General features: G+C 37.7%; 12 protein-coding genes across 12 annotated transcripts; 6 read left to right on the top strand and 6 right to left on the bottom strand.

Annotated features, from left to right (window-relative positions):
- Window positions 1-38: 38 nt before the first annotated feature.
- On the bottom strand, window positions 39-1368 carry GCK72_019228 (uncharacterized protein; the record flags this gene model as incomplete). Its single annotated transcript, XM_053732931.1, has 8 exons — window positions 39-104; window positions 149-226; window positions 270-464; window positions 507-635; window positions 687-940; window positions 990-1090; window positions 1162-1265; window positions 1312-1368. 8 exons carry the CDS (start codon window positions 1366-1368, stop codon window positions 39-41), a joined length of 984 nt encoding a protein of 327 aa, XP_053581844.1.
- Window positions 1369-3077: 1709 nt separating this feature from the next.
- Window positions 3078-3383, top strand: GCK72_019227 (uncharacterized protein; the record flags this gene model as incomplete). The annotated part of the gene is made up of 1 exon (XM_053732930.1): window positions 3078-3383. The coding sequence occupies one exon, from the start codon at window positions 3078-3080 to the stop codon at window positions 3381-3383; it is 306 nt and encodes a 101-aa protein (XP_053581843.1).
- On the bottom strand, window positions 3087-3519 carry GCK72_019226 (uncharacterized protein; the record flags this gene model as incomplete). Its single annotated transcript, XM_003115731.1, has 2 exons — window positions 3087-3221; window positions 3271-3519. 2 exons carry the CDS (start codon window positions 3517-3519, stop codon window positions 3087-3089), a joined length of 384 nt encoding a protein of 127 aa, XP_003115779.1.
- A 215-nt stretch (window positions 3520-3734) lies between these two features.
- On the bottom strand, window positions 3735-4679 carry GCK72_019225 (uncharacterized protein; the record flags this gene model as incomplete). Its single annotated transcript, XM_003115175.2, has 4 exons — window positions 3735-3890; window positions 3940-4073; window positions 4155-4485; window positions 4617-4679. 4 exons carry the CDS (start codon window positions 4677-4679, stop codon window positions 3735-3737), a joined length of 684 nt encoding a protein of 227 aa, XP_003115223.2.
- Window positions 4680-6396: 1717 nt separating this feature from the next.
- GCK72_019224 (uncharacterized protein) lies at window positions 6397-7337 on the top strand (the record flags this gene model as incomplete). The annotated part of the gene is made up of 4 exons (XM_003115659.2): window positions 6397-6459; window positions 6548-6878; window positions 6952-7085; window positions 7182-7337. 4 exons carry the CDS (start codon window positions 6397-6399, stop codon window positions 7335-7337), a joined length of 684 nt encoding a protein of 227 aa, XP_003115707.2.
- Window positions 7338-7593: 256 nt separating this feature from the next.
- GCK72_019223 (uncharacterized protein) lies at window positions 7594-8027 on the top strand (the record flags this gene model as incomplete). Its single annotated transcript, XM_053732929.1, has 2 exons — window positions 7594-7842; window positions 7893-8027. The coding sequence occupies 2 exons, from the start codon at window positions 7594-7596 to the stop codon at window positions 8025-8027; spliced, it is 384 nt and encodes a 127-aa protein (XP_053581842.1).
- A 317-nt stretch (window positions 8028-8344) lies between these two features.
- On the bottom strand, window positions 8345-10053 carry GCK72_019222 (uncharacterized protein; the record flags this gene model as incomplete). Its single annotated transcript, XM_053732928.1, has 6 exons — window positions 8345-8449; window positions 8535-8805; window positions 8986-9170; window positions 9218-9663; window positions 9760-9845; window positions 9893-10053. 6 exons carry the CDS (start codon window positions 10051-10053, stop codon window positions 8345-8347), a joined length of 1254 nt encoding a protein of 417 aa, XP_053581841.1.
- Window positions 10054-12054: 2001 nt separating this feature from the next.
- Window positions 12055-12701, top strand: GCK72_019221 (uncharacterized protein; the record flags this gene model as incomplete). Its single annotated transcript, XM_003115480.1, has 3 exons — window positions 12055-12093; window positions 12171-12422; window positions 12537-12701. 3 exons carry the CDS (start codon window positions 12055-12057, stop codon window positions 12699-12701), a joined length of 456 nt encoding a protein of 151 aa, XP_003115528.1.
- Window positions 12702-12889: 188 nt separating this feature from the next.
- GCK72_019220 (uncharacterized protein) lies at window positions 12890-15105 on the bottom strand (the record flags this gene model as incomplete). Its single annotated transcript, XM_003115647.2, has 6 exons — window positions 12890-13078; window positions 13125-13341; window positions 13391-13488; window positions 13571-14004; window positions 14472-14670; window positions 14944-15105. The coding sequence occupies 6 exons, from the start codon at window positions 15103-15105 to the stop codon at window positions 12890-12892; spliced, it is 1299 nt and encodes a 432-aa protein (XP_003115695.2).
- Window positions 15106-17504: 2399 nt separating this feature from the next.
- GCK72_019219 (uncharacterized protein) lies at window positions 17505-17937 on the top strand (the record flags this gene model as incomplete). Its single annotated transcript, XM_003115548.2, has 2 exons — window positions 17505-17753; window positions 17803-17937. The coding sequence occupies 2 exons, from the start codon at window positions 17505-17507 to the stop codon at window positions 17935-17937; spliced, it is 384 nt and encodes a 127-aa protein (XP_003115596.1).
- Window positions 17938-20986: 3049 nt separating this feature from the next.
- GCK72_019218 (uncharacterized protein) lies at window positions 20987-21248 on the bottom strand (the record flags this gene model as incomplete). The annotated part of the gene is made up of 2 exons (XM_003115810.2): window positions 20987-21160; window positions 21210-21248. The coding sequence occupies 2 exons, from the start codon at window positions 21246-21248 to the stop codon at window positions 20987-20989; spliced, it is 213 nt and encodes a 70-aa protein (XP_003115858.2).
- Window positions 21249-21589: 341 nt separating this feature from the next.
- Window positions 21590-23193, top strand: GCK72_019217 (uncharacterized protein; the record flags this gene model as incomplete). Its single annotated transcript, XM_003115307.2, has 8 exons — window positions 21590-21636; window positions 21703-21817; window positions 21861-21952; window positions 22002-22195; window positions 22257-22354; window positions 22406-22558; window positions 22609-22985; window positions 23040-23193. The coding sequence occupies 8 exons, from the start codon at window positions 21590-21592 to the stop codon at window positions 23191-23193; spliced, it is 1230 nt and encodes a 409-aa protein (XP_003115355.2).
- Between the last annotated feature and the right edge of the window lie 186 nt (window positions 23194-23379).

The raw sequence follows: 23379 nt of genomic DNA, 5'->3' as shown, positions 1-23379 counted from the left end.
TTTCGAGTTATTCATTTAAACTATTTATTCTTATAGAATCAAATCTGATGCACAATTATAGTGTGATTGGTTCTTGTGGTTCGTGATGCAAACATAGCTGACGTCTGGAAATATGCTGAAAATCAGATGAATCTGGAACCGGAAATACCTTTCTGGCACTACGAGGAAACATCAAATCGCGAAGGCATTTTTGGGTGGTTAAGAAAATAATTAGATTCACAACTCCCTATAAATTTGGATTCACACTTTGGATATTATATAGAACTCACCTTATTCAAGTTCATCAAATACATTACGTTCGAGTTAATAAACGGAGAAAAATAAGTTATCAGATCTGGTACCGTAAACAAACAAACAGTACTTCCAGTTATCAATGCCACTGTTTTTGTCATACTCAATAATCTCTTTCCGTTTTTTGTGGAGCCGGGAGCTATCTTCGTGTGATTGTAGATACTCTGAGTTCGCTGTACAATTAATATAAAACACGAAAGATTTGAAAAACTTACTACACACATTTTTACAAATATAGGAAGATATAAAAAGATGCAACCAATTGTTGAAACAATACGAATAGTACGGTAGAGAACATAATAGTCAATGGTAAGAGCTTGATTCATGAGACAGTTCATGGTGAACTAAATCAAGGAAATTAGTTTATTTGTGGTTTTAGGATTACTTCCACTCACGTTTTTCACCGAGTAGTTTTCATAAGCACCAATTGCAGCTGGTATCCATAAGGGGAGAATAATCAGATATGGTAAAAACATGAGCATGTAGGCATATTCCACGTGTAACTTGATATATCTAATTGGAAAAAATACACAAATAAAGCGATCGATAGCAGTGAAAACTAGAACAATTCCAGCCATAATTGTGATAAAAATGAAGAATTGGTTATGAATTGTCATGAAACAATCCCACATAGAAACAAGGGGAAATTCTGGAAAATATAGATGTTTCAGTCTTAGAAGGTGAAGATATTGGCTTACTTTCATACACGAATACTACAATGGCACGATATACACCAGCACTGAAATAAGTTATTCCGAAAATAACATCGAAAAATAGACATGCTCCAATTACAATAAATCTGAAAATAGTTTCAAATGTTATACTAGAGAATTTCAAATGTTGACAACAACAATCGAAAAATAAACTCACTCTTTCTGTGCTCTCAACTGTCGATTTGTGAACAACCGAATAGTCAGAAATAAGTTTACCAATATAATAAAAAGTCCTTCAACAATGTATAATATAATAAATGTCTGAAAATCTTATTTTATTTTACAATCGGAAAAACAACTGTCTTACCTTATCGTAGTCTTTTGTATATTTTTCAGAGAAAATGATCCCATTGATGTCTGACATTTGAAGTGCTGAATGAAGAGGATGAGAATCAAAACGATCAAAAAATTTTGAATAAAAGAAAAAGTAGTGAAAAAAGTTGAAGGGCACCTGAATACAAAGCTAATTGTGAGAGGAAAGTGATTTCTAACAAAAAATAAAAAACGAGAAAAATTCGGAGAATAAAAAATCACGAGGACCCCTCAATTTGATTAGTGCCTGAGGGATGGAGAATTTTGAGTGATTGGGACAGGTGGGTGGTTAATTTGAATGAATCACCAGGAGAAGTAACTAGAAAAAATGAGTCCAAAGGTTGTGTAAATCAAAATAAATTAGAGTTGGAGGGTTCAAGAATAGTCTGATGACGCAGATTAAATTAGTTTTGCAAGATATTGGAGAATAAAAATATGATCCGGATTACTTTTTTAATGGAACTTCCTCTGCAATAATGTGCCTTCGGGGATATCTCTGCATCAGTTTATACATCAGTGCAAGCAGTTTTCTGTGTTGGAATGTGAAATAATCAGGATACTCAGAGTAGGACTGAATTCAGATAATGATATTTGAGGGACAAAACTCTTTTAAAATTAGAATTAGCTTTCAGACAAATATCCCATTAGCCAATTGTTCCTGGTTTTGAAAAGCCAAGAAACGTAGTCTTACAAAGCGAAAATCTCGCTTATGCCAACTTTTGTGTAACCAAACTCCAAAAATAGTCAACTTTCTAATAACTATAATCACATTTATATATCTCCAGAATTAGATCAATACTTATTTATCAGCGCCTTTCATTCTGTTGTGGTCCTAGACAACACAAACATTAATTTTCTTTTGTGTTATTATTTTACTGTTTTCTGATTTCTAGGTGGGCACTGGGTGACAAATTATGATTTCTGGTGAAGGTTTTATTGTGTTTTATATGTCTTGTTTATAGGTTGGTAGATTGATAGAAAATGACAAGAGCCGGAATGCACAAAAATCAGGATTTGTTATATTTTATACAAGGTCTAATACTGCGTTGATTGAATTTTAATAAAAGTTGAATTGCCCTGGTGGTGGTCCGGGAGGCGGAGGAGGTGGAGGACATCCGAACGGTGGAGGAGGTGGAGGTGGTGGTGGACGTCCCCATGGTGGTGGAGGTCCCGGTGGAGGCGGAGGTGGAGGTGGAGGACATCTTGGGGGGAGGAGGCGGTGGAGGTCCGTAGTCATTGAATTGGGAACTGGAAGAAACGTTATAAGACATCCAAAAGTCCAGATGAGATATTTTCAACGAAAAAATTAGATTCAAATGAAAATTCAGAGATACTCACCTCACTAACTGAACTCCAACTACTAGAAGAAACAACGAATATGATAGTAAACGCATACTGAATTCTGATTTGGTCAGAAGACGTATTCTGACACCTTTTATACGGAGAAAACAAAAGAAAGAGAAAGCGAGAAGTGTACTGACTACTGATCTCGATCAAAATTACACTTATCTCCAGCAAAAGAACACTATCTCGTTCCGATGATGTGAAATTCATAAGAAAGATTGTAAAGAGAAAAGGAAGAAAAACAGAAGGCATACTGTTCCGGTGGTCAGCAGACTAATAGTATTTACTTTTTATCATTTTCCATAGTTTTTCATGATAGAGTTCAGTTATAAGGACGAGATTGTTCAACAATTATTTTTCACGATTTTATTTATCGAGACAGACACGAATCTAGGAACAGAGTGCTCTTGGAGTTCCATGGTTTCTTTATGGATTGTACTCGATCGGCAAGTTCTTACGACGGACCATTCCATCTCCCTGGAACCATTCACGACGGAACTGCTTGGCAGCACCATCTGGAGTGTTAGTCCATTCGATGGTGATACGGTCATTGTTGGTGTCCTGAAAGAGCAAAATAAGCAACTGACAACTTGTTGGCAAGTAAATAAACCTCCTGTCCGAAGGCGAAAGCATCACAGGACACAGCCAAAAGAACAGCTTCCTTTGGGTCGAGAACTCCACATGGTGGATCGACTCCAAGTCTCTTCATGTTGGTTGTCTTGATTCCATACCCAATACGACGAGCCGAAGAGTTGATCACCTTGATGTGGTAGGTGTGCTTGTCATCATAAGGGGCATTGAAGACAATCTTGGTTCCTGGCTGGGTCTGGATGTCTCCTGGTGGGACGGATTGGGCCATAGTGTCGGTTGGTTGGAAGGAGTTGTTGAGAACTCAATTGAATTTTCTTACTGATTCCCGTTTACTTATATACGGATTTCTTATCAGTGCAATTGATCTGCTCTAGGTTTGATTGGAAGATAAGTCAAGTTCACGTAAAAAAATTTAAAAAATTAAATCAGAAAAGTTTTATTTCATTAAAAATTAAGTACACATATTCTGTGGTAAAATCGAATTTACTTCTTGAAAGCAACATGAGTTCCGTCTCCGAGATTCAAAAGAGCTGAGTAGGTACGGTCGTCGCTATAGATCTTGTCGTTAGCCTCGTGAATAGCACGGGTGCTTTCGTCATTTCTTGTGTCTGGATTGCATACTGATCCACCCCAGAGACACTGAAAGTTAAAGGCTATGAATTACTGTTATGACAATTTCAAAACAAACGTTATCCACGAAGATGACTCCTCCTTTGCGAAGAAGAGTGATGGATCTATCATAGTAGTTACTGTAGTTGACTTTGTCAGCATCAATGAAGGCGAAGTCGAAAGTTCCAGATTGACCATCGGCAATGAGTTTGTCTGAAAATGCAGCAATGGTTGGTGTGACATAAAACGTACTCAATTTGGTGAGAACTCATTCTCAAGAGCAGTTAAACTTACCCATAGCCTCCAAAGCGGATCCCTCAACAGCATGAATCTTCTTGAATGTCTTCTCGCATTTCGAGATGATTGGGACTCCGTACTTCTTGTAATTGGTATGATCAATATCAAAAGTGTAGACTTCTCCATCATCTGGAACAGCAAGAGCCCATGCCAACGCAGATGCTCCAGTGAATGTTCCAACATCGAGAACACGTTTTCCTCCGAAAGATCTAATGAAGTTTTGTCCGAAACTAAGGACTTCTGGAGCTCCGAGCATCATTGACATTGGAGCATTTGCAAGAGTTTCCTTTTGAAGTTCATCTTGGAGAGGAGATTGAATGACGGTGCGCTGAAAGTGAAAGATTTCTTTTTGATGTCCATTAAAACTTATTTCAAGTTATCAAGACGAAGTAGTATGTTTTTATATTGTGTTGACTTGTCTATAAATCCCAGGTTAACAGAAATGAATCAAAAGCTAACCTCTGAACAGTAAGCCACGACGGAATCAGCGTTCTTGTTATAACTTTTGGCCACAGTCGACATGATTCTCTGAAAGTTTCGAAACATGATTCTTGCTGAAAACTAAAGTGTGAGAAACGAAAAAAAGAAGAAGTAAAATGGAGGAAAGAACTAAGATAGGACAGTCAAATAGATTGCTTTTATACTTTAGAGAGGGTCTTCCGAAACGATGACAAAAACGTTTTGTTTGTCTAACCATCTGCGTATCTACAGGGGCGGGTACACACTCTTCATTTCAGTGTTCTTTTGCAACTGATCATAATGTGAAATTGGAAATTGAACTTCTGGTAGACGTGAGGATTATGGGAAAACTCGGAAAATTTGAAAACTCGGTGGATTCTGAGTATTCATCCTGTCCTTTCACACCAAAGACCAACTTTTTTTGTGTGTATGTAAACAATTAAATGATATCAGATGACAAGAAAACTGATAATAATATTTCTGGCTGCAATGGCAACTATTCCGAAATATCATCATTTTGCCACCCAAGTCATGCTTCAGAAGCTGATGAAACTAGAGATTTCAGAAAAGTTTGAAGTTTACACATTTTCTGAATGGAAACGGGAGGTCATAACTGTAGAGTGGGGTAAGAAACTGTACGTATGAACATTACGCGTTCTACTGTAAGTATTTTAGGTAAGGGAAAAGTTCAGTCACCCCTGATCGCCCTTTTTCGAAAAATGCAGCGATTCATATCACAAAAAGTCTAAAAAGTCATTCGGTTTCCGTGTTTTGTAGCTGTGTTTTCGTCGAAGAATAGTGCGCAGAGTTCTGCATCAACACACCAAAAGAAATCGAGATAGAAATGAGTATTAGACGAAAGGAGAAATGAAAAGAGAAGGATACTAGATACAGACTACAATATACTATTAGGTCAACAGATCAAATCTGTGAAGTCGAAACAGGTCAGGGCAAAGGAATATTAAGGCTCGCTTGTGTTAGAAACCATCACTGTTTGAGGAAACATAAACGTGAAATACGAGAAGATGCAATTATGAATGAAATAGGATGAATGGAGATGGAAGAAACTACACAGAATGAAAAAGGTTTGAAAAACAAGGCAAGATGAAAACTGAGAAGTCCAAAATCAGAGAATTTGGTAATGAGAATCAACGTTATACCATTCCAGACTGTGACTTGTTTTTATACAACCAGATAGAGTAGTATTTATTTTCGTTTTCTGAGAAACCCAACCAGAAATTACTTTCTTGGAAAGTGAGAATTGAAAAACAAAAACAATTAAGTCTTCTTATAACTCTCTGATTTGAGGCTTTACGGAATAATTGAAAACTGGGCTGTGGGATTTCTGAAAAAACAGAAGCTTTGGTTTGAGCTGACGAGCTTTTTTTCAAATCTATTCTTGCAACACACGTTCTCCATTTCATTCAGAAACAAGCTTCATGAGTCAAAAATGGTAACTGAACCATTTGATCTATTGGATCGTCATCATATATCCTCATCTTCGTATTCACCAACTACATCTATTTGATCAGCGTCAAATCACAACATTACTTCTTTTCTAGTGGCGCTGAACTCTGAGACATTTTGATAGATCAGTTGCAATAGTAGAGACGCAGACATCTGAAGTAGAGAATTGAAGAGACGCAGATTGAATGAAACTCTTACGAAAGAAAGAGATTCACGTAGATCATTGAACAAAGTTGGTATATAAAAGGAGGGAAGGATGGGAATGAGAATTGAACTCTTATTTTGAACTTCTGTGAATTTTCAGAACTGAATCATGTCTGTTGTTGCTAAAAGTTATAATAAAAGTGCTGATCCAATCGTTGCTTATTGTTCGGAGGTTGGTTTAAGAAATTAGGCAGATAATCTCTTGTTTAGGATATCTGCACATCTGAATAACAGGTAAAATCTCAAAATATTAATTTCAGCACACGACAATCCAAATCCCACTTCAAGTTGAACTACAAAAGGAGACTCTTGCAAATGCTCCGTTCGGTGGAATGCTCGGAGCTCCAGAAGTTCTTACTTTCGGACAAAACTTCATAAGATCATTGGGTGGAAAGCGTGCTTTAGATGTTGGAACATTCACTGGAGCATCTGCGTTGGCATGGGCTCTTGCTGTTCCAGATGATGGAGAAGTCTACACTTTTGACATTGATCATACCAATTACAAGAAGTTCGGAGTTCCAATCTTATCGAAGGATCAGAAAACATTCCAGAAGATCAAGACTGTTGAGGGACCAGCTGTCGAGAGTCTAGGTCAGTTGGATACACTACTCTTTGTACTTTCTCCTTCAAAACTATACATCCATCATCGTAGAATATATTTCAGATAAACTCATTGCTAATGGTCAATCTGGAACTTTCGACTTTGCTTTCATTGACGCTGATAAGACAAGTTATCCAGCGTATTACGAGAAATGTGTCACTCTTCTTCGTAGTGGAGGAGTCATTTTGGTAGATAACGTAAGTGAACTTGATGGAAAAATAAGAAACTGGATTATTTTAGAAGAATCAGGTGCCCTATTTGTGTAATGTTTCTAAAATAGAATTTAATTCTAGAGTCTACGAGGAGGAAAAGTTGCTGATGAGAATCAGCGTAACGACCCACAAAATGCTGCAATCCATGCTACTAATGATATCATTTACAAGGACGCTCGAACCTACTCGGCTCTTTTGAACCTCGGAGACGGAACTCATGTTGCTTTCAAGAAGTAAACTAGATCTTCATGGAATTTCACATGTACCTTTTGTTAAATAAAACATAAATACTTTCTCTCTTTATCAAAATATGTGTACTTAATTTATAGTCAAATAAAACTTTTCTGATTTCATACGTGAACTTGAACTATTTATCTTCATTCAAATCTAGAGCAGATCAAATCTACTGATAAGTATTCCGTATATAAGAAAACGGGAATCCGTCTAAAAATTCAATTGAGTTCTCAACAACTCCTTCCAACCAACCACCACTATGGCCCAATCCGTCCCACCAGGAGACATCCAGACCCAGCCAGGAACCAAGATTGTCTTCAATGCCCCTTATGATGACAAGCACACCTACCACATCAAGGTGATCAACTCTTCGGCTCGTCGTATTGGGTATGGAATCAAGACAACCAACATGAAGAGACTTGGAGTCGATCCACCATGTGGAGTTCTTGACCCAAAGGAAGCTGTTCTTTTGGCTGTATCCTGTGATGCTTTCGCCTTCGGACAGGAGGTTTGTTTTCTTATAATACTAGGAAAAGTTTCTCATTTGTTCTGTTTCAGGACACCAACAACGACCGTATCACCGTCGAATGGACTAACACTCCGGATGGTGCTGCCAAGCAGTTCCGTCGTGAGTGGTTCCAAGGAGATGGAATGGTCCGTCGTAAGAACTTGCCAATCGAGTACAATCCATAAAGAGCACTCCAAAACATTCGGTTTCCATGACTTTCTGTTTCTAGCTTCCAACAAAATAAAGCAGTTCCTATTGTATTTGCACCTGTGAATTTCATAAATTCACTCCCGCTGTTAATCCAACATAGTTTTTGTTTTGAAAGAACAACATCATTGAAGTTGAAGCATGAGTTCTAAAGAAACAGATTAACGCAATTCTAGAGGGAAATACACGTTATACGAGTGGAGGAACTAGGAGAGACAACTAAACAGAATTTTAAAATACACGTTATGAGTTTGCTGAAGAATTTTACAGATATGGGTTGGGGAAAATGTAATAATTAACAAAATTTTCCATTGACAAGATCGTAGAATGCTTTTCCAGGTGCATAAATGTTGAAGACACTAGTGATTTCAATGTCTTCTTGGAATCGACGAACGCTTCTCTGAAAAATCAGGTTTTCAAACTTCGTTAGTGTTATAGTGACAATCATCTAGAACTGTAGAAGTGTCAAAATATAGTTTACATACCTGAACAGCTGGAAGGAGTGTGAGCAACGTTGCAACTCGAATCGCCGGTTCATTTAATTTCTTCGCATGTCTCAAATAGAACGCCAGCTCTCTCATGACTCGATCTTTTACTTTCTTTCCAATAATCATGCATTCATCTGTCTGATCGTCTAATCCGAAATCCCAGAAAAGAATTGTGCAAAGAGCGAAAAACTCGAACACGTCAACCTTTTCGGCCATCATTGGAAGAATAAGAGAGCGGCGATGGAGCTCGAAAGATGGTTGGAACATTCTGCAACATCTATACGTATTTGAATAGGGTGTTTCTTTTATCGTGATTTCAAAGTTGCACAACTTTCTTACGGGTCAAAACAACCAGACTTTTGCGCTGGCAAAATGCCGAAATACAGTTTCTACAAAAATGTCAGTATCGGTTTCTTTACGCCGTGACTATGCGGGACTACATACTCACTTGTTGATTTCGTCTGCCGTCATCGGTTGCTCTGCGTCAGGGTCGTAGAAGAATTTATCGAGGTTTTCAATGTCAATGTAGTCCCCAGAAGGGAAAATTATGGCATTAGATGTATCATTGATATGGCATAAGAATGCACCTTCGAGCATGCTAAATGGTGTGTAGAAATTACGGAAAAGAACTTTCTGAAAGAAAAAAAAGCGATATAAGAAGTTCAATTCGGTAGTTTTACCTTCTGATCAATCGGAAGTTCTACGAAGTCCTCGAAACACCAAGCAATCCAGTCAGCAACAAGATTAACTTCTCGAATACTCTGCTCGGCCGCTTCTTTATAATTCACAGCTTTCGGAGCTTTCTCTTTGAATAGACTTTGTCCATCCTTTCTGTGAATAACCAACCGTGCATTGTCCATTTTCCGATAATTCACTCTCATCTTTGTCAAAATAGTCATTTCTTCATTAAATGACATTGGTAAATCATCGACGAGGGGTGATGGTATACTCGTAGTTGGGGTCGTTTCAACCATAGCCCCGAGCGCTTGATAAATATTCATATTTGGCGATTCATGTTTGATATCTCGTTTTCCTATCGTATCACGTCTTTGTTGAACACCAGCCGGATTCATTCCTACTTCGAGACATTTTGTGAACCGACATGCACGGCACATACAGCGAATGTCTGAAATCTTTAAAGAGTTAAAACTTATTTTTCAGCTACTTGTATTTTTTCAAAGTTCAGCTTTTCTTTATATTGTTTTAGAATTATTAATCTCACTTGCTGCAATATCACAATCATTAGATCCTCGGCATAAATATTTCTTGTCCAATGAAACACTTCGACGGAAGAAGGCAGCACACGCTCTAATAACATGAATTTTAAGGTATTTTTTCTCTTGCCTTAAGCATACCTGCATGCTTCTGCTCCAAAATGGTAGCCGTCTCCTTCTTCTCGACAAACAGCGCAGTTCTTCTTCTCAGCTGTCGACGATGACGAATTTAAACTATTCGATTCCATTGGTGACACGGGTAGCGAAAACGGCGAGGATTCCTCTTCCAATTTTGTGGTCATCTGAAAGGTTAAAAATGTCAGAAAAACGGGAAAATCGATGAAGAACAGCCATAAGACACTTGATAAGGGCGATTGGTGTGTTAGAGTGTAGGGAATGTAGTCGGAAAGGAAAGAGAGACGAATACGCAGACCAGCTTTGCGGAGAAAATAGTAAAGAGAAGAGAAAAAGTGTAGTTTGTGGTCGGATGTCTACTACGTTGCTGTCTTTGCCACCAATAACAGGGCGACTAAATAAGAGGAATAGAACATTTGAGAGAAAATGGATTTCGATGAGTGCATGTTTTTTGTTAGATTTTCAGTCAGAGATATCAGAAACTTTGCTGCAAAAGCAACACGAAAATTGAATTTCTCGACCAAAAAGACATGAATTGAGAGTGAGAATGTAATGCGAAGACAAGCGCAAACAAATGTAGAATTTGTAGTTTATAGTGGTTGCACAAACTACGAAAATTGTAGTTTGTATTAGACGACAGCATTATTAATCGAATCGGAAATTGAAAAACAAGGGATTAGGTGTTTGGGAAGGAGGGAAATAGAAAATGGAAACATTTCACTCAGAATTTTGCAGAAGACGATTAAATGGTGCCTGGGGATTTTGATACTAACATTCGTCTGCCAACTGATCATGTTCTTTAAGGCAAAAGAACTTTCGTTTAAAGCAAAAGAACTTTCGACATTTCGTAAAAGTTACTTTTTGAAACTGAAGAATTAATAGATGTTCTTGGCTTTTCTCGAATTATTGTTGCGAAAAACTTTACTTTAAATTTTTGGGTGCCCTGCAGGATAGTTATAAAATTCTGAAAGAGTTTCAATTAAAGAAAACTCGATGAGAATTTTAACCTGGAATTTGAAGAAAAAAAAACAACTTGTAAAAATACAGTATTTAATACAGTATTTAAGTTGCACTTTTACAAAATCGTGTCGAGACCCGAGCTTCCGCGCGGCGCTTTTTTTTTATTTTGTTGATTGTTTTTTCCATTGTTTTTGCTAAATGTTTCTTGAATTTGTAACAGTTTTTGTCAATTTTTACTTGATTTAGAAAACTTTCTGGTTTTTACTCAAGCATGTTGAAATTCTCAGTATGAATAGCGGTTTTTTTCTCAGTTTGCCTCCGGCCTCATTAATATAGGTTGAACCGCTTACTTTATCTTCAAATTTGATTGTTCACCTTTATTTTTTTCGAAACAGTGTTTCTTGTATTATTTCAGAATTAGCATTTTTGAGGTTCTCGATGGCATTCGGGGCCATCTGTCCACTATAATACAAGTCATTTTTTAATCGAAAGGGGCTGTTTCTTGCAAAATATTCTGAAGCCTTGGTATTTTTCTTTTATTGCCTCCCATTTCTTAAACCTTCGTTTCATCTCTCTTGACTTTACAGTTCTTGTTATTTCTTGCAATCTGTCTCTCGGCTTGTTTTCATCTCTCTTCTGTTTTTCATACCTTCCAGCACAATTATACAGATTTTTCTCCCCTGAGTCACACTATATATTGTTGTTTTCTACACAGTTTTTGCTTTGACTTCGATTCTCTCCCGTGGGCGGCCCTGTGCCGGTGGCGAGATGTGCGGAGAGATACGGAAAACAGTGAGAAGAAGAGCCACGAGACGAACACTGGTCGCTGTCCCCTCCGCGCCGCAGTTTTTTGTCCCTCGTTTTCTCTCTGGGTCCACACTATTTCTGTGAGGGACGCGAGGGGCAGCGGTGGAGGCCATTCTGCGCTCACGCCACTCTTCGACAGTCTGATACACTTTCTATATGTCCTTCTTTCGAAATTTCTTTGCAGCTGCCGTTTCGAAATTGAATTCCACGTTGCTAAATATTCTAGAAGATTTTTTTGAAATCACTTTTGTTTTTTCTCCTGCACGTGACCCCTCTTTCTATTTCTGTTTGTTTACGGAATAAACACGTGGAGATTTCTGCAGTTCTAGAACTTTTCGTTTCGGTAGTTTAGTTTAGTACGGTTCGATTCGATTCGATTCAGTTATCTATCTCGGAGTCCAATGTTCGCTGCTTTCATCAGAACCGCTCATTGTGCAATGGTGACTTTCTTCTTCGTTTCGCGTTCTCTTTTATCTTCTCTTGTCTCCTCTTCTACCTTTGTAATATTTATGATCAGAAAAACATGCCAATCCAAACCGATATCGTTGGAAAGTGGAACTTCGTTTCTTCGGAGAACTTCGATGACTACCTCAAGGAGGTTGGAGTCGGATGGGCCGTCCGTACCATTGCCACCAAGACCAAGCCAACTCTCGAGTTTGCCATCAAGGGAGACGAATGGACCATGAACTCCAACTCGACTTTCAAGAACTACACTATCACCTGGAAGCTTGGAAATGCCAGCGATGAGAAGACCGCCGATGGACGTGAGGCAAGTAGTTATCATTGTTCTCTTGGTTAAAAAACTTGCGTATTGAAACGTGAGAGGATGTGTTCTTTAATCGAACAAGTTTTTTCCCTATTATGCTAACTTTATGATTTTCAGGTGTCCAGTGTCTTCAACATCGAAGGAGACAAGCTCGTTCAACTCGAGACCGGTAAGGGAGGAGGAAAAGACTCCCGTATCGAGAGATACATCGAGAACGGAAAGCTCGTCATTGTCTGCACCTGCAACGGAGTCAAGTGCACCCGTGTCTACGAGAAAGCATAAACTTCCTATTATAAATAATACAATTTATTATTTATTCTATATTCTATTGCCTCCAACTCCGGTACACACTCAACATTTTATCAGCTTCCTCTCTTTATAAAAAATATTTAAACTCGAAAGTATTTATCACAGAAATGCAAACATTGTGATTACTACCCGCTTTTTAGAGATTCAATTTTGCGTTTTTTCTAAACAACGTCCTCATCTATAAATTTAATCGAACTAAAGCTTGCTCCAAAAGCTTTGGTAGGCGTCTTCTCGGATGCAACTCTTCTTGTAACGCAAATGCAGTAGAAGATTATCACTAGAAGAACCATCAGGAGAACCCAGATGCCAATGAATATCAGGTAATCAACCCAATAGAATTCGTCGTCAGGCTGAAAACTATATGGTTTTTATTTCAATTATCGATTGATTGCTCACCATTGTACCCGTCCAAATGCACATGTCAGAGTTCGAAGGAGTCCGGATAAATGGACATGTTGGATCGGGACACAAAACTTGAGAAGCTGTCGGTCGATATTGTGATTCTCTTGCTGAATTTCTTGTGAAAAGAGAATTCCAAACGGCAAGATGAAGAAGAGAGAGCCCTCGCTCAGAGAAATGAGCGCAGTCGTAGCCGAGAACACTGAGATCCACACTGTGAAAGAAAAGAAAAAGATTGATTGAGATGATCAAGAGAAACTTACCCATCTGGAAGATTAGTGAGGCCTGGATCTTTGAGAAGTGGAAGAACTTCTACGTGGAATTGAGGCTTTCGGTAGTTTTTCTCGACGATTATTTCAACCTGAAAACGAACATCTATTTCGTTTCAAGCATGATTTTCCTTAGTTTTGAAGTGTACTTATTAGTAAAAAATAAGTTCGTACCTGATCCCACACCGAATTGTAATTGAATTTATTGTGTACTTTCCATTGAGCCAATTGACTTTTACAAGCCAGAGATTGATGACTTGCATCTCTCCAGATTCCACTTCCAGATGATCTGAGAACTACGATAAACGTTTTCTCTGGAATCAATTTTTGTAATTCTTCGATAGCTGCAAGTACTTCGACTGCCGTTTGTCCTGTTTCAGAAGCCTTTCCATCTTGAATCGTCGCCAGAATCACAATCATTTTCCATTCATTCTCGAATCCTTCAATTCTTCGAATATTCTCCCCAATATCTCTTGCTTGATCCGCTAATGATTCATCTAATTGATTTGATTCAATCTTTTGAAGTTGTGCTCCACGAAGTTGAAGCATTGATGGAAGAGAGGGGAGTGACATTTCAGAAGATCGAAGATTACATGGCCCCAAGATTCCTGCAAAAGTAATGTAGGAATTTAAATTTGGAGTTGAATCTTGAAATTGAAATTAAAAATCCCCGGGGAAAATTCTCGAGAAAAGGGCAAGAGGAACGTCCTCATTAAAAGCTCTCATTTTGGGAGAGAGAGAGAAATAGAGAGAAAGAAAATAAGCTGGTAATTAGAGGGACATAGAAATATAACAGGGATGAGAGGGTTGTTTTGGATGAGGATGGATACCTCGGAGATGAGGATTATGAGGTGGGAAGAGGACATCTGCCAGGTACGAGATATATCATAAAAGGTTTCTTTATGAGTATATCGTTTGAAATTTGAATAATTTGAAGGTAAGGGAGAATTTTTTGAATTCGAAATTTCACAAACTTGTTAATCCAAAAAAAGTTTCTGAAGTTGAGTTTTCGTTCTACAAATCGGAAACCGATGACAGAAAACCCCTGTTATATCTTGTCTGTATCGCTCCTCACCTTTCTGTAACAAAGTATAATTACTGGGACAATACGAAGAGAGTTGTCCCAATTCTCCATAAATTTTAATCGAATTCGCTTGCAAATGATGAACGTCATTCAGTGCTGGAACTGCAGTTTTTCGAGGACCACATTGAGCAAGATCTGTCAAAACATAATCCAGAGGATAGTCAGTTTGTTGCTCTTCTAGTTGAGAGTTCTGTAAAAAGATTGTATTTCAGATAGTGAGGTTATTTGAGGGTACTGAGACCTAAGTACCCTTCCATAACTAGTCCGAAGCCATTAGTTTCCTTTCATGATTTATAGTCTTCGCTGGTTTCCCGCAAAGAAAAATAAATGAAAAATGAGCCAGCTATTTGTCAAAAAAAGTCGAAAAGGGAAAACGAAACATTCTTCCTTTTTTTGGTATGGGAAATTTCTTAAGAGAAGGAATGAGGCCTATAATTCTGAATTCTTGAGTCTTCTCTCCAACCTGTAATGTGATCAACTCCATCCACTGATCGTAAAAATCCCTATCTGTTGTCAGCTTCTCTTCCGTTCTCGTTAGAAAATCATCGTTCCGAATATGCTGACACCGTGTCGATGAGAAGAATAGAAACAGAAGATTCAAAAGACTTGAATTCAGATGACCCATTATTTCATCCTACTATAATGGATGGGGGAAGGAGTAAGAAGAAGGTTTGATATACCTGAAAGAAAATTGGTCGATATTTTGATTGAAAACAATTTTGGGGAAGAAAAAGAAAAGAGGGTGACTAATGGAAAAATGGAAAAAAGTGATTCTCAAGCTTCGATGACTGAAAATGTTGGTATTCTATTCGGTGAAAAAGAAAAAAAAGAAGGAAAAGGGGTGAATGTAGGAAATTGAAAAAGTTGAGAACCGTAGATGAAAGAGAGCTACGAGGAAAAAAGATAAAATACTTCAGAGAATATAAAAATTTCTGAAAAAGTGATGTTCAATTTGAATAACTTCTCGAAATTCATCTTTTTTATTCCCTCAGAAACAAAGAACGGAATGATCACCCCTCCATCTCCACCCTTTTCCTTCTTTCCAAAAAGGGGCGTGGCCTATGGAGCCCCCTCTCTCTTCAAATCGAATAACAAACACGAAAGATTGGTAGAGAAGGAGGTTCCTAGTTTTTTTCAACTCCAAATTCTCCCGCAATTTTGCAAAAAGAGCATTCCGTCTCTTTTACCAATCGAACTAATGGCCAGAGGAGACGAGAAAATGGTTCGAAACAAAAAAGAGACAAACACCGGATGAAAAGTGGGAAAAGAAAACATTCAAAGGGAAGAAATGGAAAAAAAGAGTCAGCAGATAACATAATTTCCAAAAAAAAATGGTGAAGAAAAAGAGCGAATTTTCAAAAAAGGAGTGAAGAGTAGGGATTAAAATAAGAACTTTGAAAATTCTTTCTTTTGGAATAGTTCAAAATTTCGGTCTATTTTTAGTATGGAATCGGAAATCAATGAGAATAGTTGGAAGATTGGGTTATCACCAAATCGAATTAGGTACTTTTTTCTTTAATTCTCTTTTTATTTCATCTTTTTTCATTGGGTCATCACGGCTGACCGTGAACAAGTGTTAGTCATCTAATGGACTGTCAAAAATGACGTCATTCAGAACTTCAAGACCATAAGAAATCGCTTATTGAGCTCATTTCAGAATATTAATATCTAGACTTTGCGGAAAAAATCTAAAGTCAAAGGCATTCCCAATATGCTAGGCTAGATATATTAGCCATATTTACCAGTTCTTATTCTTTACCATTACAATAACCTTGCCTACTTTTGTTCCTCTTCCATTTTCCTCCAAATAGTTGAATGCATTCTTCATGCTTCATTAATTGAAAAAAGAGAGGAAAAAGTAAAGAAAACAAAGAAAACAACAATACGAAAGAATAGTTGGTATAGAAATGAAATGGGTTTGTATTGCTAGTCTAACCTGAATTTATGCTCAAAATTTTGTCAAAAGTCAAAAATCGAATCTATTTTCTGCACTTGTTCTTCTTCTTCTCTCCAAGAGATTTACACAGCTGATTAGAAAAGATAGAATACAAACTAATCCTTCTTGTCACCACATTATTATTTTTTCTTGTCTTTCTTCTTCTTCTATCTTTCTCATTTTTCTCTTATCACTGATTATCTCTAAAGAGCACACGTTTTTGCTCTTTGGCGGCTCACACCGGAAGCTCATTGGGCAAAACCGAAAGGCCCCGCCCGAAATACATGATTTTCTGACAAATTTTCGTGTCAATTGATGATGAGAGAAGAGATGTGTAAAACGAAATATAAAAATAAAAATGCATCGGTAATATTGTGGTGAGAGAGATAGAGGAGGCGGATAGTTGTTTGAAGTTGACGGGATCAGTTGGGGGAAGAGGTGAACAAGTCAACCGGAAGAAGCATGTACTAATATACTGGAGAGAAAGAAGGGCAAAACAAATTATCCTGGTGGATTCGGACATGATATTGAAACAGAAACGAGATCAGGAATCATCAATTCTATAAAATGGATAGAAGACAGAAGTAGAATCAGGGAACCTTGTCATCAAACCGAATAATTCTAGCTGTACTATTCCTTAACCTTGTCTTAACTTTCCAAAAGAGACAACTGAAAATACGGATTTTCTTGGAACCCCGTTTTGGTCTACTATTTCAGTAAATCAGACAGAAAACGAACCAAAAGAACACATGCATTTTTGAATAAGGTCTGCAGAATGTTATTAATCATAGACCAGGTGAGAAATACACGGAACACCAGTTCAAATTGAAAAAGAGAAAGTCAAGTGTCAAAGAAGATAACTGACACTATCAAAATTAGTGAGCATTGAAGTGGGCAACACGTTCAGAAAAAAATAAAACTTTTCGAAAACTCCAGAACGTGATATTTTTCTGTGAACTTACAACCTTATCGCCACATTTAATCTAGAGCAGATTGAATATGCTGATAAGAATTCCGTATATAAGAAAAATGGATCCGTCTGAAAATTCAATTGAGTTCTCAACAACTCCTTCCAACCAACCACCACAATGGCCCAATCCGTCCCACCAGGAGACATCCAGACCCAGCCAGGAACCAAGATTGTCTTCAATGCCCCTTATGATGACAAGCACACCTACCACATCAAGGTGATCAACTCTTCGGCTCGTCGTATTGGGTATGGAATCAAGACAACCAACATGAAGAGACTTGGAGTCGATCCACCATGTGGAGTTCTCGACCCAAAGGAAGCTGTCCTTTTGGCTGTGTCCTGTGATGCTTTCGCCTTCGGACAGGAGGTTTGTTTACTTGCCAACAAGTTGTCAGTTGCTTATTTTGCTCTTTCAGGACACCAACAACGACCGTATCACCGTCGAATGGACCAACACTCCAGATGGTGCTGCGAAGCAGTTCCGTCGTGAATGGTTCCAAGGAGATGGAATGGTCCGTCGTAAGAACTTGCCGATCGAGTACAATCCATAAGTACAGCCAAACTTCAATGTCTATCAAGAAATAAATGGTTTCTTTTTCTCTATTTTTTGTTTTGACTGTTGGATTTGTGTGAGCTGACAGGTGTTACCAAAAATATACAAAATAAGTTGAAAAATAGGAAGGTTACTTAGTGCAAGCAAAAGCGTAAAAAAGGTACGAAGAAAAAGTATGAGTGATATGAACGGGTAGCAACAGTGTTGCGGAACACAACAGCAATTTGAGAAGATTGAAAAAAAGAATATGTGTGAAAAGTATAGGAGAGAGTGTACAAGAATAAGAGACATAGACAAACATGGGAAACGAAATGAGACAAACAGAAAACGTGTGAAGTTGATATCTGGTTTTGTGGTTGAGGTTTCTGCGGAAAATTGCAATATGAGTACTTATAAGAATAGTCAAAACGCCTTGTTTACAAATACTTATACGTCGTGGAGCATGTCGGGAAACCTTTGGAAATTATGAAGGGTGAAACATGGAAATTAGGTATTCAGTTGGATAGAATGGAGATGTCAGGGAATCTTGACAATCAGTAGAAACCTTTTTTGAGCAGAATGGATAAACTTATAGTCAGTAACTGAAATAAAAGAATGAAGTGAATTCTCTATTCTCCTCCCCCCTTCAAATGTTCTTCGTGAAAGACAACAACCGTTTTTAATTGGTCTCTTTTCCCTTTTTCCTCCCACTGAATGGTGACTTTTTACATTTATATGCAGGCATGCATGTAGTAAATGCGATGAATACATAAAGAGTTTTTTTTTGTGGTAATTGTAAATTTTGTTGAGATGGTTTTTGGTGCAGAAAGGTTTGAAAACCCGGAAACGCATTACGTTGATACAAAACTAGAAGACGATCTTGAGAACAATAAGTTATCAAGAATTTTTCTGCTACAGTTATATAATAATCAGCGCAACTAAGCCACGGTAGGTCTTGGAAAGTCGACAAGAAGTTCCCAACAAAACCGGAAACTATACTCATATATTCTAGTGGAATAATTTTTTGTCTTAGTTTTCATAATTATGTGAGCGAAAATAGAAAAAGACGGACGGGATTGGAAAAGAGATGAACTGCTTTTTGCGCAAAGTCGTAAATTAGTAGTTGGGGAGAAAACGAATCGAAACAGACACAGATATATAATTTTTGAAACGAAGAGACAGATGAAAGATTAATGGTGACGTGGAATTGAATAGAAGATTCAGGAGAAAAGTGACAAAAGGTGACTCGCGGTGAGGTGGCTGTAAAGTTTTATGAGAGTTTAGTTTCAAGAATTGGATAGAAGAAATGAAACGATGGGGTGGGAATGGAATGAGGTGAGAAGAATAAAAGAAAAGTGGAGTCTTCAGAGTTTTGAAAAAGAAATTGGGGAATTGAAATAAAGGTAACAATCTCAAAAAAGAAGGAAAAAATGAATAAGCATTTGGAATAGCTTCTTCATCTTCTCAAAACGTCGGAAATGCTGAGATCTCCACTCTCATCACTAGACAAGAAGTAGTTCCTGGTTGAGTAATAAAAAGAAGTTTAAAAGTCAGTGAGACCAGTATATTTATGCGAAACATGTGTTAGAGTGCAGGAGATCCTATGGAAAGCACCCAAAAAAACAACAACAAGACTCCTTTCTATATCAGTTCTCTTCCGAATATACACCAGAAACTTTGATATTTCCTAAAGCTTAAAGTCTAGATATCCTTTACTTTCTGGTTATTTCAGAGTGTTTCTCAATAAGCCTAGAGACACTATCAGTTCAACTCACTAGGGAAGAATCCCGAGTCAAGATGGAGTTACAGGTCGAGACATATATCACTAGAACCTAAATTTTGCGCTGATTTCAAATCTGTATTCTGTTTTTGCTGAACGATTTCGTGAAAAAAGTTATTTGCGTTTTTGTGGGTTCTCCGTGCTAAAATGAGCAATTTCAAGACTCCAAAAATTAACGAAACCAAAAATAAAACAGAATACAGATTTTTCGGGATCCTTCCCTAGTCAGTAGTCGCATGTAGTCACAGAGCTCACCAGATTATCACTCTTCCCACCTTCACATCGAACACAATTGAAACAAAACAAAGAGTACATAACCATACACATAAATTTGTATCCGTTGTCATTTGTTTCGTGGAGCAAATGACATAGAAAAGAGAGACCTCCAGGAGTTGACTCGTATCAATTTCTTGCCCTCTTTTCTTGCTACAACCGGATGTTTTACGAGTTTATGAGTGTCCGAGAGACATGTGTTGGTACATTTTGAGGGAAAAGACAGGGTGGGAAGGGAGAAGAGCTTAGGAAGGTTAGGAAGTTTTAACACCGAGGAATTCGAAAGATCACATTTGAACTACAAGCAAGGATACATAACGCGTGAGATCCTAAAAAAGGAAACACAGAGACGGCCCGGATTCGTGGAAATACATATACCCTTGTCGTAATTATGTCGAGAAAAAATTGGAGTCGAAAGCACAAGGAAAACGACGTTTCACTATATTTATGAGTCTCGAACCCAGAAAATTTGAAGAAATAAATATAACGTAAGAAATGCCGGATGGCCCAAAAGTTGATAAAAAATCTAAACTTTTTTGAGCCATTCTCGAACATCCATACATCAACTCTTGAACGTTTTCTCTCTAGACACATTCAACCTTTCTTAACTAGTCTATTCGGGTTAGACTAACTCATTCTTTTCTTCTACTGAAGACCCACTTTTTCTTGAAAACTTCTTCTTCTCTTATCCATACTACAAGTCATTTTCCTTTGTTAATTGTGTTATTTTTCTCTCTTTTAGTTTCCAGTGAAACGTCATTTGTCCTCTTGTAAAACACGGAGAAACATCTCATAAAACAAAATGACACATGTTTCAAAGGAGGTTGTCAAAGAGATAAATGTTTCTTTTTTAACGATTTTCTAGAATTACATTTATCACAGGAGGTGACATTTCAGAGCACATGTTGCCTCAAAAACTGAACAATTTGAAACACCAAAATATTTTATTACTCTAGAATAACTGTCTCCCATTTCAACTACATGTGCTTGTGAAAATTCATTCGAATAACAAGTTTCATCCGGATTTCGCGGTACTTTCCTCAGATTTCATTGGCTCAGGAGACATGATTGGAGCTGGTGGTGGTGGAAGAGCCTGTGATGCGACTGGAGCCGATGGAGTGGATTGTTCAGGTGCTGGAGGAGCGAACTTGACAGCAGAGACATCGGGACGTTGGGCGAGACGAAGAATCTGGAAAATTTGAACTGTGAAAATAGGATTTCATTGAGAACTTACTGACCTCGTAAAGGAGATAACCAAGGATGATATATTGAATCATCGTTTCGGAGCAGGTGTTTATTCAAACTGCCAGTAATTTTTGGATACATTTGTTCACATTTTATTATTCCACGTTTGCCACGCAATGAAAGTAAAGATTGACGTGGAATAAGGGTCGCGTGAATATATTTTTGTATCAAAAACAAAGAAAAACGAGTGATTTATAAGAAGTTTGACATATTCTAGCCATTTCCAAAAAACCATCGGAGACTTATTCGAACTAGACAAAAATATGGAAGATCAGATAACTTTGCCTCCAAATAAACAAAAAATGAGACGGCAAATGTCTCCTCATTTTGATCCGTTCGTTTTCAATTTCTTGCTAGTTCCTGTTCCTTCGTAATGTTTCTAATAGTCATCTCATTGGCTATTTTTGGTATTTCCAAACAGTAAGTGATAGATCTGTACGGAAGCTGATAAGTTTGAATTTCTTTGAAACACCACGTATCTTCCAGATCTTCAAGTTTCAACTCCACTTGTCCGGTAGAATATTGGAATCTCATAAACACAGATTCCATCCCAAATGGCGATATTCACGCTGAATGGATGAGGCAGAATTGGAGCAGAAGGGTGAGTTGACACACGGTGTTCATCCTCTACAATCTCTCTTTAGGACAACATGTTTCAATCTGAGCTCCGCCTTCTTAATGGTTATTTATATGCAGACTTCATTGCAGTAACAACTACAGTCCAGTATAAAACTGGGTAATCGTTGTTTTTTTAATTGTTGTTCTCTCAAGCGGCTTTGTTACAGTAAAACTGCGTTCTGCCGTTACTTTGATTGCAATCAGAGAGAAATACCAAACTCCTCGTGGCAGTCCTCTTTCTTCCCATTAAACACTGTGTACTGTGTGAGAAGAGCTGGGGCGAAATTCGTGTCAATTTCATTCGAGGAGGATGGATTCTATGCAAAACCAGCAGTTCCGCTGATGTTCAGAGCGTTTGAAGGTAAGTGAAATCTTGTAATTCAGCCATTTCCGACTAATCCTACTAATTTTCATATTATTAGAACCTATCCACGAGATAGGAATGTGTGTAGGTCCGTTTTATGGGCCCGAGAAACGATGGTTGACACTTATTGAGTTTGTGGAACATATGAAAATTTATGTGAGTGTGGACATCCGGATGCTAAGAAGACACATAAGCTGACATTTTCAGGAAGTATCCATGTTTTATTTCACTATTTTCGATATGGATGGATACTCCCGACTGGCTTTAGATGAATACGAGCGTCAGGGACTAGCAGAAACAACAGTAATTCAAACAGAGTACACACAGCTTGATTGGATGTTCCACTTGATTCAACTTCACGTCAGTTTATGATTATCTCTATCTGATTGTATCAAGAGAACGAATTTCAGGATTGTTTCCATAGAAGTCGTTCTCATTCAAAGTGGGTCATCAATGCTGATATTGACGAGCGTTTCGTCATGTTTCATCCTGATCTCACTTTAATACAACTGCTGAAATCACAACACCACAATGTCGGAGAATTGAATTTTCAGGCTAGACGAATTCAAAAGACTCAAAATTCTCCAGAAAAATACACTAATTTACTGGAAACGATTGACAATTTGGAGGCATTGAAGTTCTTAAAAACAGCAATGACAAGAATTTGGGAATCTTCTAAAAGTATTTACCGGCCGGAAAAAGTTGCAGTTCAGACATATCATCATACTCACTTACAGTATCCTGGAGTTTTTGTGAAAAATATTCCGAGAGATGTAGCAATGTTTAGGTACACTTGTTGTTGCTATTCAATTCGCTAATTTGCTAATTTTCTAATTTTCAGACACTACCGGGTAACAACCGTCAGAAACAGTATAGGAAATGGTTGGGTTTACGGGGATAATTTCACCGATACTGGTTTGGAACCAGAACTGGAAAAGCTTTTGGTTCATAAAGTGGCTAATATGGTTGAACATGTTTACGAGTTGTCGAAATGAATGTTTATTCTAACTTTCTATTAATTCAAGTAACTGAATACAAAATCAATGAAATTCATTGTATGATAACGTGGCGAAAAAGGAGAAAGCACCATAAAACCAATTATAGCCGTATATCTCCGAATCCTGATTTGTTTCATAAAGATTGACCTTTTCTGTACGTGAACCAGAACGAACACAACTTTT

Source organism: Caenorhabditis remanei, chromosome V (genome assembly GCF_010183535.1).
Source record: "Caenorhabditis remanei strain PX506 chromosome V, whole genome shotgun sequence".
In the NCBI taxonomy this organism is placed as follows: domain Eukaryota; kingdom Metazoa; phylum Nematoda; class Chromadorea; order Rhabditida; family Rhabditidae; genus Caenorhabditis; species Caenorhabditis remanei.
The sequence above is the reverse complement of the archived record's forward strand: the minus strand, read 5'-3'. Positions and strand labels throughout refer to the sequence as shown.